General features: G+C 37.7%; 7 protein-coding genes across 7 annotated transcripts; 3 read left to right on the top strand and 4 right to left on the bottom strand.

Annotated features, from left to right (window-relative positions):
• Positions 1-741: 741 nt before the first annotated feature.
• GCK72_001656 (uncharacterized protein) lies at positions 742-1,562 on the top strand (the record flags this gene model as incomplete). The annotated part of the gene is made up of 3 exons (XM_003114989.1): positions 742-947; positions 1,021-1,156; positions 1,461-1,562. 3 exons carry the CDS (start codon positions 742-744, stop codon positions 1,560-1,562), a joined length of 444 nt encoding a protein of 147 aa, XP_003115037.1.
• Positions 1,563-2,536: 974 nt separating this feature from the next.
• On the bottom strand, positions 2,537-3,611 carry GCK72_001655 (uncharacterized protein; the record flags this gene model as incomplete). Its single annotated transcript, XM_003114562.2, has 6 exons — positions 2,537-2,686; positions 2,735-2,874; positions 2,950-3,067; positions 3,117-3,257; positions 3,306-3,452; positions 3,498-3,611. The coding sequence occupies 6 exons, from the start codon at positions 3,609-3,611 to the stop codon at positions 2,537-2,539; spliced, it is 810 nt and encodes a 269-aa protein (XP_003114610.2).
• On the top strand, positions 2,605-5,353 carry GCK72_001654 (uncharacterized protein; the record flags this gene model as incomplete). The annotated part of the gene is made up of 5 exons (XM_003115059.2): positions 2,605-2,653; positions 2,737-2,819; positions 4,553-4,810; positions 4,935-5,081; positions 5,132-5,353. The coding sequence occupies 5 exons, from the start codon at positions 2,605-2,607 to the stop codon at positions 5,351-5,353; spliced, it is 759 nt and encodes a 252-aa protein (XP_003115107.2).
• Positions 5,354-5,521: 168 nt separating this feature from the next.
• Positions 5,522-6,640, bottom strand: GCK72_001653 (uncharacterized protein; the record flags this gene model as incomplete). Its single annotated transcript, XM_053723067.1, has 5 exons — positions 5,522-5,623; positions 5,711-6,081; positions 6,136-6,195; positions 6,255-6,320; positions 6,520-6,640. 5 exons carry the CDS (start codon positions 6,638-6,640, stop codon positions 5,522-5,524), a joined length of 720 nt encoding a protein of 239 aa, XP_053591712.1.
• A 509-nt stretch (positions 6,641-7,149) lies between these two features.
• Positions 7,150-8,183, top strand: GCK72_001652 (uncharacterized protein; the record flags this gene model as incomplete). Its single annotated transcript, XM_053723066.1, has 5 exons — positions 7,150-7,226; positions 7,528-7,565; positions 7,612-7,674; positions 7,719-7,778; positions 7,825-8,183. The coding sequence occupies 5 exons, from the start codon at positions 7,150-7,152 to the stop codon at positions 8,181-8,183; spliced, it is 597 nt and encodes a 198-aa protein (XP_053591711.1).
• Positions 8,184-8,949: 766 nt separating this feature from the next.
• Positions 8,950-10,441, bottom strand: GCK72_001651 (uncharacterized protein; the record flags this gene model as incomplete). Its single annotated transcript, XM_053723065.1, has 6 exons — positions 8,950-9,158; positions 9,225-9,363; positions 9,431-9,592; positions 10,024-10,111; positions 10,229-10,302; positions 10,355-10,441. The coding sequence occupies 6 exons, from the start codon at positions 10,439-10,441 to the stop codon at positions 8,950-8,952; spliced, it is 759 nt and encodes a 252-aa protein (XP_053591710.1).
• Positions 10,442-11,051: 610 nt separating this feature from the next.
• Positions 11,052-12,385, bottom strand: GCK72_001650 (uncharacterized protein; the record flags this gene model as incomplete). The annotated part of the gene is made up of 4 exons (XM_003114570.2): positions 11,052-11,144; positions 11,227-11,356; positions 11,402-11,619; positions 11,711-12,385. The coding sequence occupies 4 exons, from the start codon at positions 12,383-12,385 to the stop codon at positions 11,052-11,054; spliced, it is 1,116 nt and encodes a 371-aa protein (XP_003114618.1).
• Positions 12,386-14,765: the final 2,380 nt, after the last annotated feature.

Below are 14,765 nucleotides of genomic sequence, written 5' to 3'. Positions count from 1 at the left end.
TTCTAAATACACTGCCGTCTCTTTACTTGCCAACTTCGTGTGGGCGGAGCCTCATCTCATACTAAACATAGCGGCCGGCGGAACCCGGGAGGTGTCGGTCGCTGCTGGGAATGGCGCGCAGGCGGAGAGAGTTTGTAGTCGCCTCTATGAAGATAAACACCGATCCATCGAGTGACAACTTGCTGATAGATGTACGTCAGTCGGAGAGGTCTATCAAATGAATTAATTGATAAACGAAATGTTTTGGAAGAGTTTGAGTTATTTATAATTAGGTACTGGATTCAAAGCTCAAATGTTGAATTCTCAATTGCAATTTCTGCAATAAGAGTGAATGATGTGAGTTGTTTATTCAAATCTCTTTATCTCCAGATTATGATTGTTGATGAGTTTAACAAGATTAGATGACAAAGAGATGAAGGGCTCGTGAAGGTGACTTTAAATATTTTTCAACAGAGTGGAAAGGGAATATCCTAGGCTAAATGTTAATCCTTATCCCTCGGCGAATATACATTCGCCTTTTTTGAGAATAGTTTCGTTTTTATCTTCTTTTTGAGTTTTTCCAGAGAGTAGTTCTTCTCTGATGGCATTATGTTATTTCGTTTGAATGTCCTTGGTTTACTAATTTCACAAAATTCCTATCTTTACCACAGCATGATCAGAGGCCCTGCATGAAAAGTATAAACTTCTTCCGCTTTTAAACAGTATTTCACATCTTCCCAAAGTAAAATACTTTTCTGCAGAATGATGACCCAATCTTCAATCATCAATTCATTCAATTTCGACAAGTATCATATTCCAAACCAATATGTTCAATGGTATGAATTGGAACCAACTTTCGGAGTTTATCCAACTCCAAATCCAAGTCCACCATCTTCTGGAAAATGGAGTTTTTTGTCGGAAAATGAACAACTTCAACAAGATGGAGATCAGAAGAAGAAAAAGATACGGTAGGTTGGGGAAACGATATATGAACTGACACAATTACAAGTGCATAGGTTTGAATTCCCATCTCATTTCCAGATCAACATCTGCATACGCTTTGTTTTTCCGTGAGAAACAAGGAACGGAGAAACGGGCGGCTCCATACGCAAGTTTCGGTCAAATCTCTCAAAGCATTGCTCGTCAATGGGAGGCGTTGAGTGACGTGGAGAAGAAGGTGAGATTCTGAATCTTTCTTTTTCTGGGAGTTGAAAATGACGTGCAACTAGTTTTGAGTCTACAAATAATTTTTTCTATTTCTATTAAAAACGTTATGTTTTTCGGGCTTCAAATTGTAGTTATCAAGGAACCAGAATACCTCTTTTTTTAAATTAATTACCATCTATTTCAGATGATTAAAAGTGAAATGTAGGCAACTTTACATAATCTAAACAGGAAATTATTTGATTCACAAATCCCAAAAGAACGATTCAAGTTCATACCAAGGTAATGGGAGACACAAATTCAAATTTTCATTTCAGATGTACAAACAGCGTTGCGAAAAGAACCGAAAGAACAGTATCGCCAGTGCCGTCGAAGAGAAAGCTCGTCAACTCATGATGACAACATCCAAACAACATTGATCTACAGTAATCTACAGTAATTCTAGTGAAGATCTCTACTTTAACCTCCAAGACAGTCATTCCTCTATTCATGTTAATCTTTGTTAACCTCGAAATAGTAGTTTAATAAATTATAAACCAAGTTTTATACTACACAAGCAAGGCAATTAATGAAAACTGTTTCAACATTGGTTCAAGATCAAAGTTTCCAAATATATACTTTGCGCGAAAAACATTACAGAATACATGGATGAAAGCAACAAAAACTTTTGAACTTCCAAGAAAGAACATAATATGCAGTTCCATAGGAGTTTGAACTCCGACAAAGGGATTTGAAACAAAACGTTTTTTTTTTTGATACAATGAGTTCCACACACTCGGAAACGGAAACTCTGAATGGAGATATCATAGACCTCCGAGTCTGTGTTTAGTTTCTGATCTACGTCTTTAAACTACTTCCTCTTTAACTATGAAACCTATCAATGAGAAGATTAGTTATCTCTAAACAATATACATTTGTGCATCTGAAATATAATTCAAAACGCACGTAAAACACAAAGAACGACGAACTACGGAACATAAGAAAAAACAAAATGAATGATCACCTTCATCAAGAGTCTTCTGAATTTTGAATCCTAAATATTGAAACAGTGCAGAAACACCATATTGGAAAAACTAAACTTATGAAACCCGAGAAACCCCCATTCATTCTGAAAGCATTTTTTAAATCAAGAACACCGAAAAAAATCGTGAAACATCTGACTAGACTCAATATTTTTATGTCTTTCCGAAAAATGAAAAGATGAATATGGACACTCGGAGAGACCAATGAATAATAATGCGTTTTTCTTTTTAATATTTTTATCATTGAATTTTTAAAAATCAAGAAGGTTTTATCCCGCAAACATATCCTTTCCAACAACCCCCTGACGGTTCTGTCGGGCTGTTTCCTCTGAAAACGGATATTTCAAAAGAAGAGATTCTATTATCATATCTCACGCAGTATCATCCATTCCATACGTGGATTCTGTGTTAACTCTCAAAGCGATTGCATCACCGGGAGATGTCAAACCATTTGGATTACCAGATAACCAAGGATATCCTTGTGGCGGGTAAGATAGAGTGGGATCCAAAAAACTAAACGCCTGAAAAAAGAATTATGTTCTTTTTCACAATTCATCCGGAAATCTTACAGATATAGTGTTACATGGACTCGTCGTGACTCCTGTGCAACTCGAATTCCTGAGACCATCTAACCAGATTCCAGTGAAATTATACGTAACATTTCCAATTCGGTTGGACATCACATTTTGATATATGGGAATGGTTAATGCTGAAAAATGAGGTCTCAAAAGATAATTTCTTGTTGATCTCGAGTTGTCTCTAAGGAATCATAAAATTGACTGACCACTTATATAATCATACTCTGCTTGATTATCAACACCACTCAATTGGCTTGCAGAATAGTTTGTAGAACACATTTTTATGGCAACAGTGCGATTACAACACGCATAGTGTTCAATAACCTAAAAATGAATTCTCGAGATCTTCCGAAACTACAGTAACCCAATAAACCTGCATGCACCACAAGCCATTTGGTCTGACGAATAATGAGAAATTCGTGGGACAAGTAAGAGTTTGTGAAACGAATGTCCAAGTAGGGTCATTGTATGAGATACTGTAGTTTTGATAAGTGGTATTGGTGATATAAATCCCCTGAGAAAACAGAAAAACATTGAAGTATTGTCATAACGTTCGGGTTACCTCCTCTGTCCCTGAATCGTCTGCTGGACAAGTTTCTGTCGTGGAATTGTCCATAAGTATTTTGATTGCGATTCTCGATGTTTCATTTCTTTTAGCTGTTTCAATACCTCCGATTTCAAACATTTGACAGTTGTTATCGAACACTGCCTGAAACTCAATCTCTCTGAGTTTTTCGTCAAATATTCAGCTTACCACACAAGATCCGAGATCGTAACAGTATTGAACACACTCATTCCATGTTGCAGTTGATGCAAGCGGGTGACTAAAATCACCGTAGGAACTAGGCTCACCGTTTGTAACCATCATTTTAACTACGGAGAACGTCTGTAAACAGAAGATAAATATCAACTATGAAGACTCAATTTTTTCTGATTTAGACAGTTTAGACAGTCCCATGGTTCAAACTGACCTGCTTTACCATCAATAACGAAACAAAGGTAAGTGTCAGAAGCATGTTGTGAACAAATGTGAAAAGAAGAGAACAAGAATATTATTCCGTCGGAAACCAAAGAAAAACATGTGAATGAAATCTCATGAAACTATGGAAACATATGAATTGGATGTGGGCGATCGGAGCGGCGGAAATGAGACGATATATGGAAAAAGGTTTGTTTCGATGAGAATGAGAAAAAAAAACACATGAAATGAGAAAATGAAACGTTTTCGATGTTTGATTCTGCTTCTCTTAGTTCTGAATTCAGGCAGGAGGGTCAGTTGTGAGAGCAAAATTCTCGAAGTTCTGTGGAAGAGCCGGTGTAATCACAACACCCAGTTTATCTGAAAATCGAGAACAGCCGAAGAAAACATTCCTTCAAGTGTCTATTTCTTTCTAGGCAGATCGAAGTTCTCTGAGTGATTTTTTTATAATTCAGTTAAGATAATACATGTCACAAAAATTCAACTTCCCATTCAATGAATATCAAACAGATATTTTAATATCCGACTTGTCAATCTCTTCGACTTTTTAATTTCCGATATTTGTATGTCTTCTTGCTATTTTCCAAATTTCCGGCATAAAACAGAAGAAAATCTTGAAAATTAATGTGACACGGAACAGAAAAAGAAAGACAGAGCACTGAGAAAACCTCGATTTTCTGTGCACCCTATTCTTGCTTTTTTCTCTCTAGTAGAGACTTGGATTCCTTTGTCGGATTGACTCCTCCAAAATTAATTCATTCATTCAAAGTTTTTCATGTTTTATTATTTTTAGTAAAGTAAATTTAATTGTTTTTACACTGTTTTTACAGATGTCTTCGGAATCCTTATTGCTGGCGTTGCCCTTCTGTTACTCCTGTCAACAATTGATGAATATTTTAGCCCCGATTATCTTCGAGACTTCCGAAATGTCAGTCAAGAAACATCATTTGTCGAATTTTGATTCAATTTTCCTTCTCACTATTTGCTTCGCTTCCCGCTCTCAATTTTGCATGAAAAAGTCAGTGCATTTATTCTGGCTTGGACTCGGAGGGATCTGCCACGTTGTGTTCTGTTGGATGGTGCTTCAAGTAAGTCTGACCAGCGATTACTGTAGTAATTTGATTCAACCGCTGAAACCTTTCAAGATAAAACAAATTATTCTCTTTGTTCAACTTTTCATATTAGAAAAATTCAAGCATAATTAATTTTCAGATCAAATCTATCATTCTCCTCTATTCCTTATCCTTTTTCATTGCTATTGGACCAGTTCATTCAATTTGTCTCATTTTCGAAGAAGAAATCGAGAAGCATAAATCCTCGAGAATCATGTCATCTTCTATAGTACTTTTGGGCGCTACGGTGAGTTTTCTTCAATATTATTCTGTTTGATAAACCACTTTTTGTTCCAGATTTATTATCAACCAGCTTCATTTCTCTCTACTCTCATATTACTGACATCCGCTTTTCTCCTTCAAATTATTGACGACTCGTTTCATCTGACCGGTGATTATCAGAGTATCGATTATACTTGTAGACGACGTTCAATTGAAATCAAGATTCCGTACTACCCGAAGTCAAAAGTTTCAAAAGTCAGATGTCACTTGCGATGTCTTCAGAAGAGTTCAGTGTAAAGTGTATTTTTTATTTTTTCTGCTTGCAAATATCTTAATTATTGTCTACTAAACGAGCTGCGGGCTCTGTTTAAATTGAAAAATGAATCGAATGAATGTATTAACAAGTATTTATAAAAGTGAGGAAATCGTTGTTTCAAAACAAGTTTTCGGAGCAAGGAAACACTTTCAGACCATTTCTTCTGGTGTTTTCGGATTTGATTCAGGTTCTTCTGATTCTGGATTTTTGGAGTTTGACTTCACAGTCTTCACTTTGGAGCCTGGATCCATCTTCACAGTTTTAGGATTCTTCATTTTCGAAATGGGAACTTTCTACGACGACGGTGATTCTTTCTTTGAAGATGTCGGATCTTTTACCTCTGAACTCTTTTTCTTCTTTTTCGATAACGGATCCTTCATCTTAGACTCGCTTCCAGACTTCTTTCCCTTACTCTTTTTCTTCCCCTTTCTCTTGTTTCTTCCCCGTTTCTTCATCGCCTGAGTCGTCCGAACATTCACAACTGGCGGAGGAGGCGGCGGAGAAGAATTCAGACAAAAGATGAGCATAGCAATTCCGAACATGACAAAAGCTACGACCACAATGCCTCCTCCAATCAACAGCAAATTGATCTTTCCCTTTTTAGTTGCACTTTCTTCAGTAGCTTGTACAACTGCATTTGTAACTACTGATAGGACAACACCTGGCGTCTCGTTTTTCTCGTTTTTCTTGTTCTTCTTGCAGAGATCCTCTGTAAATGAAAAAGTGTGTCATAATACAATAGACAGCTCAAAGGAGAACAAACCAACATATTTCAAGTTACAGAACTCAGCAACAATTGGGCTGACCAAACCTTCACAATTTTCTGAAATTAAATATTTCTGTCATTTTCTCCCACTTCCGTTTCTAAATTGTTTGTAATACCTTTAGTAAATTTATTAGCCGACATGCAAGCATCTCTTAAAGCCACGTCTCCAGTACCACAATGACCTAAACACGCAAAAATTAAATAGGATTTTAAGTTATTTTTGGACTGCCATAACAACTTACTAGGTTTTGTAGTGCATAGTTTATACAAGTATCTCGATCTAAATATATTTTTTTTCAAAGGAAAAGCAATTTGCATTCTTACGCTTTTTTGATTTGGAACTCCTTTTTTAGCTCCCTGAAAGCATTTTTTTACTTTTACCTGAAATTTCATAGACATACTCAAAGATTTCTTCCTCGGTTTTTGTAAATCGACAATCATTGATCTTTCCAAGCCATTCCCGAAGGTCAACAGCTTCAGTTATAGAATAACAGTCTTGCATTTTCACACTGATATTCTTCAGTGAAAGTGTGATAGCGTCCAGTTGAGTTCAGTTTATTAGGGAAAGTTTAGTGGACTCTTCACACTCACTATGAATTGTTGCGATTGATGATGAACCCAAATTTCAGAAAATAGGTTTCCAGAACTGGGGGTCTCTTTAAAAATAACTTATTTTTTGAGAAAACGGATCTGAAGAGTTGAAACTGTTGGGTGAAACAATATGGCTTATCCGAAGAAAAGAGGCGCACATGTCGCATATCTAATTTGTCTTACCTCAGTTGGATGAAGTCATTCGGAACATTGTGTTCATATCATACGAACTATTGAAAACAAAAACTTTGATAAAAATCCAAGAAACCCGAACAAACAAAACCAAACCAGTCCAGTCCGGTCTGTGACCGGAAAGGTTTAGTGGAATGAACTTAGCCTGTTCCACTAGACTAAAATCACTACTATAAAAGAAGATGTATCAGTGGTGGAAACAGTTTAGTCTCAACTCAAACATACGAAATGGTATGGGATAACTTTTTGGGAAGTTTCCGGAAAATTGCAGGAAGGCTCACCAGTACAGAAGAAGAGACTTTGCAGTGAGTTGAATGATGAGCGACTTTGTATTAAAAAGATTTCATTCAGAAAGTTGGAAAGAAGCTTCGAAATCCAAGACGCGTAAGACACAGTTTTCAAAATAATTTGGGAGCTCCAAGTTCATCACACTTGATCCCCTCTGGTCTTTGTAATGTATTTGATGTTCCCACCTTTTGGTTCGTTTTTGAAAACGATCTCAAAATTGAGAGCTTCTCAAAATCATGACGTTTGGAAAAAACTTGTTCTGTGATCACTTTTACTACGGTTGTTAAATTAACAGTATGAAAACTAGTCATATTTTAGGGAATGGTACCTTGGGAAGTTGTGCGCAACACGAAAGGGTGAGTTGAAGAAATTACTCACACTTAGTTTTTGTTCTGTTTTCAGAGTTTTGCGGTAGTGGAAGAAAAGCATTACAGGTGACTTGTGAGAAAACCGGTTATAAAGAAGGTGCAACTATATTTTCATCAACTACAAAGCAATTAATTTTTCAGCTCAGTGTAGAGGTATCGTTGATCAAGTGATCTCCAAGTTTTGTGAGGATAATAAAGACAGTACGATGCTTTATGCAATTCTTTCAAATGTAAAAATGATTTTCAGCAGAAGTTTGCAAAAACGAATCACCCGAGAAGGGCATCACCGGAGGAAGTTTGGCAGATGCGGTGACAAAAGCGGCCGCAACAACAAAAGGGAATATGAATATGATGTTGATTGGAGGTGTCGTTGCTGTGATCCTCTTCCTTGTTATTGGTGTCGGACTCTATTTTTTCTGCATTAACAGCTCTTCCCCACCACCTCCGCCAGCTGCTGCCGCGAATACGAGAAGTACTCAATCTGCTCCTAAGAAGAGAAGAAAGAAGCATAGAAAGAAGAAGACGAAGAAGGAGACAACTTCTGGAGCTGAGTCGACAACGAAGTCGCCTGTCTCAAAAGCAAAGAAGCCGGAAGACATTGTGTGAACTCCTGTTGTCAATGGAATTTTAAACTTTTACTCGTGAATTATTTCTTTATTTTCCCGTATTTTTTCGCAAACGGGCTCATCCAGTTTTGATCGACTTTTTTGCAACTGAATAAAGGAGTTTCTACTTTAGAACTCAGCTTGTCATGAATAAAAAGTGGAGTTCCTCAAGGCTCTGTCCTTCGATCTCTAGTGTTTCTTTTATCCATAAATATTATTGCCGAGAACTTAAAATTGAAATTCTTGATGTTTCCCGTAAACTATTCTCATCTCAAGCTAGTAAGTTACAAGAAAACCTATCTACTATTTCTGAGTGGTGTTCCAAATGACGATTGACTTTTGCACCTAAAAAAATGTGAAGTCATTGAATTCAGATACTCAACTCGAAAACTGAAGCAAATATATCGCCACATGTTTCCATGTCTGCCATGAGTCCAACATATACGTGATTCAAGTGTACACTTCTGACGATCTATCATTTTCTTATTATTTTGATGTTATCCTAAGAGATCGCACTTCCGATTGAACATGTTGTTCAACATTCTCCGGTGCTCGACTATAGAAGTTTTATAACCAGTCATTATGATTTTCGTCGTAAATCCCCTCTAAAAGTGTCTAGTTAAGAATATCTTGCTCGAACAATTAGAAAAGTAATGTTTATGAAATAAGAAAGAAAATAATGAAATACCCGGATTGAAGATTTCAAGCCAACGTTATTACCCTTAACAATGAAATGACTAGTTTTCAAAGAAAAGAAAAACAACGAATCAAGACATTTTGACGCCATGTAACACATTATGATCCGTCACTTTCTTCTCCAGATTATTATTTTTCGACATTTTCGTAGCTAAGAGAAGAATCAAAGATACAGTGAAGAGTTCGGAAAGAGTCCAGACATCGAAGACATCTGACATCGAATTGACTTCAGCGAGTACGGTTCCAGCACGAACACACAGAAGATTGTAGGGGAAAAGACCTGAAAATGGGAGGTTAGGAAGAGAAGAAAATGAGATCGATAGGATTAAATAGAGACGATACTTACCAACAAATACTGAACTGGCATGATAACGAAGTGGTACATCTAGAAAAGGACTGGAAATGTTGAGTAACCAGTGGGGAGTGAATGGGAATACTCTGGCAGAAAGCAGGAAAACCCAAAGACGATCACGTTCAGCGTTTACCTAAAAATGGATATGACTTCAGAAATGAGGTTGCACTTTCAATCCAGTTTTCAAAAAAAAAACTCACCAAACATCTCAAATTCTCAATTCGTGTTTTCAGAAATCTTTCGACAATTGGTGAAGCGAAGAGAGCAGAAAGACAGAAACAAAATGATGCTCCGATGGAATTGAGAGTACAAACGAGAGCAACTCCACGAAGAGTTCCGAATAGAGCACCTGCCAGGAGATTCTGAAAAATAAAGTTTAGAAATCAAAGTTTTGAGATTATTCGAGAATATTTCTTGATATGGGTGAAAATTCGCAAAGAAAATAGATAATAAAAAAATTTGAAGAGGAACTAATGGGGTTATTCAGGTCATGTAAAAATGTATTTTAATACATATTTTACCTTATTCACGACCGTTGAAAAATGTGTTTTTTTACACATTTTTTTCCATTTTTCTACATTTCTCCCCCCTTTTTTGACAGTTTTTCTACATGCGCACGTCGAAAAATACAAAAAGTGGAAAAACGCTGTTAGACCAACGCTAAACTGAGATTTGTGAAAAATAGTTTCTCGACGGTCGTGAATAAGGAAAAAATGTATTAAAATACATTTTTACATGACCTGAATAACCCCATAATGATTCCAGGAGGTTTCACAAAACTAAAAACGGTTACCATGAAAAATGATCCAGGAATTGCAAACGTCTGCTTGTAGAGGTAGGCCGTGGAGAAGAGAAGAAACGTATAGAGAGCATGAGATTCTCTGAAAAAGTTATATATATATATATATATATATATTCAGAAAATTTCAAACATTTTATGAAACTTTTCATTAAAAATTAGGAAATTAGTTTTTCTTCTGAAACTTTGTGCAACTCACTCATATCTTCCTAAACTCGAGCTCAAATCTCTCAAACCATCCAAATCACGTGGGAATCTTGGTCGTTGAGCACCCTAAAACAAATAAAAATAAGCGTTTTTCTCAAAATCATTCAAAAAAGTAAACCTCAGGAAGTGGTCCGTAACTCCAAACGGCAAAAAGAAGCAGTGTTGAGATCAGAAATACCAAGAGTAAACCGAAAATTCGTAACATTGCCTTGAAAAAATCGCAGGAAACAATGAAAAAAATCGGTGAGCAAAAAAGAGATAACGGCAATTGACATGTACACGTGGCACTCTTTTGGAAAACTTCCAAAAAAATACTGAACAGATTTTCCATAAGGGTAACACGTTATTCAAAAATTCTAGAATTTTTTCCCAAATTAAATTTATTGAAACACAAAAAACTACTCCCAAATAGACAACTTTTTAGCAAAAACCACTTGAAACATACAAAGAAAAAGTGAATGAAAATTAGTCAAATCTACAAGAAAACAGTTGAAAAAACAGTAGAAAATCTAAAAACATCGAAAAAATCGATGATTGGTCGACTAATACAAGTGTGACCAACAACTAGAGGTGGAGGAAAAAGGGTTGTTGTAATACATAATACAAACAAAAAAGATGGTCGAGAATAGATAAGAATTAGCATATACGAGTAAAATGAAATAGAAAAAAGGGGATCCCCGTCCACAAATCTTTCAGATGAAATCAGAAGATTCGCTGGGAAAATGAAGATTTTTAGGGCATGAGACCCTTCAAAAGTGGTGTTAATTGGTTTGGAAATTTTACGCTGAAAAATTATATTTCTAGCGAAAAATGAATTAATCGGAGCGCTCGCCGTCGTCCTCGTCGCTCGATGATGTTGAATCTTGTGGGGCCTTTCGCACGAAATGTGCGTAGACCAGTGTTTCCGTCTGGAAATGACAAACAGTATTTGGATTTTCTTGGAACTCAGTCACGAGATAGATTCTGTTCTAATAGACATCTTTTACTCACTTCAAGTCTCACAAACTGAACATTTGTTCGTCTGTAACCTGGCAATTCACGATCCCAAAGTTGTTGTTGGGCATCTTTTCCCTTGATCGAAATGTCGTTGGCAAAAACAGTCATCAAGATCTTATTGGGTCTGAAAATGAATATATTCGAACTGCTAACATCTACTATCCAATACCTGAAGCATTGCAAAACCTTTCGTGTCTGCGAATACAGACAGACCAGATCTTGATTAGTTTCGAATGATGCGAAACTGAATTCCTTTTCCGGTGTGACGTGGATTGTTGCATATTGATCAGTGTCATTCATATATGCATTCATACTGTAGCCGCATGGATCGAAAAGTTCATCATGAACGTCTGCACCTGCAGGAATGATCTTGTCGATTCCGGCTCGCTGAAATACAATTGTTTAAGATAAGAAATCAAACTCCACTAGGCTTTGATACAACATTATTCTTATAGAAAAATGGTTTTTTTTAACTAACCATGAAACAATCATTGCCGTCAACCGCAAAGTCCTTCGTGAATTTGTGCAAAACCTCCTCATCCAAGTCGCTCATCAAGATCTCCAAAGTGTGATCTGGCTGCTTATGGGCTGGGAATTCAACCTCACGATGGAAAGTATAGAGATACCATCTGTCCTGTTTCAACGATCCAAGACAGTAGGCGTGACCATCTTCGAAGAAAGAATCCAGATACTCCACTTCAGCGTCGAAATTTTTGTGAAGATTCGGTTGAAGGTCCGGTCTCAAAAAGTTCTTTCTGGAGTAGTAAACCGATTGAACTTGATCCAATCCAGCATAAGTGCCAGCCAATTGCATGATAACTGGGAGAGCAGCCAGAAGACGAGTGGTTCCACATGTCTTCAGAATCACTCGATTGTCCGAAATGAAGAGAGATGACTCACTCAGAACATAGGAATCGATGGATTCATTGTGCTTTGAATGCAAGATTTTGCATCGAGCAATATCAAGCATAGCATCAATCTGATCCCTTGGAATAGATCTGAGTGATCCAGCACCTTCTGGGCCTATCTTACTGGAGCAGAACCAAAGTTCTAGAAGTTTCTCAGCTCCTTCGAAGAAATATTCCTCATCTGGAGCCTTGACTGGATGAGTTTGGACAGCGAAGTTCTCGCAGGTTGCAGTTGCAGACGACATCGTTTGTGAGACGAAATGAAACGGAAACAAAAGAAAATGAGTTGTAGTTAACCAATGAAATGAAGACTCTCTAGCTGTGGACCCGCTAGGGAGGACGACGGTAGAGGACGAGGATTCGGGTCTTACGGTCTGGACCCATACACCTCGTGGGCTATCAGCGGAAACGGGCTCGCTTGTCGGCAAACACCGCGGCGGACGATGAGGTTACCGTAGGGTTGTCTCTGTAAAAGAAGAGATTTTCGATATATGTGTCGGTTTTTCCAGTATAGTCTTGTGTCTTTCTGTGTGTCCGAGTATCAGGATGTCCAACTAACCTGGCAACAGAGGTGTCCGAAGGTGGACGCGGTGGTGGCGACTCGTCGGGAGAACGGGCGACGCTCACTGTACGGATTTTGGCTGGGTAAGGTGACCCTGAATGTTTTAATTAATATAATTTCTTTTCTTGTCAGACGATAAAATCGGGAGACGGCGGTGGAGATCGACCACAAATCCTTACCTGAGTTAGCTGCGGCGCTCCTTGGGAACGGCTCACAGCACCCACAAGTCTTCCGGGGGAGCAAAAAAGTGCTCGAAAGAAAAAGAGAGTAGATGGGTGTCGAAAACTTCTTCACAAAGTTTTCTGTAGGTACCTGGAACAAATAATCGTGAAAGACGAAGGTTTTTTTTGAGGAAATAGAAAGAAAAAACAAGAAAAAGTTCGTGAGTTTCCGGTGTGGAATTCGTTGGACCCAGGAGTAAAAAGGGAGGAAATGAGCCAGAAAATGAGCACACAACCATCTTAGACAACCTTCAGTGCATACGACTGAAGGTTTGAACGGGACAAAAGTGATAACATTCACAAAGTGATAAGATTGCACACAGAAAGTGGGCGGGGCTAAGGGTGACATGGCGCATCTGGAATTTGAATTTAATGGCATTGTCGGGCAGTGTTATCAAATTATCGGGAAGAAATTTTGCCGAAATTTTCCGAATCATTGATACTTTTTCTGGTGGTATGATTGTTTGATGCAGTGTACAAAATTGCACTTGATAGTTTCAAAATGTTAATGGACTTTGGAATTGTATACAAATAAAAAAGAGAAAACTGGGAAAACATTCAGGATTGATTTTGACTGAATACTGTTTTTTGATTTTGATAACTTTCGCAAAATGCTCATTTCAGTCTTTCATCAAATTAGAATTGAACGGGACTGACGTGATTCATGTATGAGCTCATACGTAAAAAATGTTTCAGCAATGAACCGATTTCATTTCTTTTGGATACGGTTCTGCTTTGAATTCAGACCGATAGGAGTAAACAATTTCGGGAGCGTACACCTCTCTCACTCAGTATTTGAAATCCAGGAAGAGCGAATTGAAATGAAAACCAAAACCGAATATCCTCGATGCCTCTGAAACCTTTAAAACTCAAAATCAATGAGGAGCCGCCTAGTCCTTCAGTCGTTTTTTTTCTATTGGAGGCCTCTCTCTTCGCTTCCTTTTTCCTTCAAACCGAACGACGAGTCAACAACATTTCCTCTTTTTTTTCTGGAGATCTCTGACTGTCTGCGTTTGCTCAAAAGTACCTACTCACTCTTTGAAAGTTATCCAGAGAATAGAGAGAGAGAGAGAAAGCCAACATAAAAAAGGTCCCTTGAGTGAGAACAAACATAACAATTGGCTCCATTTCTCTTTTGAAAATCGAGCACTGAAGGGATTCTGAAAAAAAACAAATTTCCGAATCTCTAATTTCATGAACCCTTCTGTGTCCTCTACTGAAAGATAATGACGTGTCTATTGAAAGAAAACTCTTATCAGTTTAAATTGCTCTCGCTCTCTGATGGCTTGTGGGGTCGACTGGACTGTAATGTAGCACATGAAATGCACACCGAATCGGTAGAGATCGTTATCAAAATGCCACTACAGACTATAGGACAAACGATGTATTTGATGGGAAATGTAAACATAAATGGGTGAGAGCAGCAACCAAATTATTGGTGTCACCCAGCACAACTGTATACTTTTTGAGAAAATAGTTGGTTTGTTGGATGATAATAATGTGATGATAACAAGAAATAAGTTTATTGGTTGAATCTGATGGAGACTATGGAAAGTTAGTTGAGAAATGATAGGACAGAGGCTGATTAGGGACCGAAAAATGGATGACAGGGATTCGTAGTCATGATAAGATAAAATCTAACTAGGGAAGGCCTCCAGGTGACCGTGGAGTTATGGGTCGTGACTTATATCATTGGAAAGCTGGGAAAACGCTGATTCCAAATATATATTCAGTTTTTGCCCTCGAGGCCTGGTATTCGAGAAAAACGAGGTCAAAGTTTGGACCCCTGACAAGTCATTACCTTACCGACGTGTTAAAAATATCGGCGGCGTGGCGCAGGTG

The sequence above is a fragment of the Caenorhabditis remanei genome, chromosome I (assembly GCF_010183535.1).
Source record: "Caenorhabditis remanei strain PX506 chromosome I, whole genome shotgun sequence".
NCBI lineage: Eukaryota > Metazoa > Nematoda > Chromadorea > Rhabditida > Rhabditidae > Caenorhabditis > Caenorhabditis remanei.
This window is presented reverse-complemented; position numbering and strand designations above follow the sequence as displayed.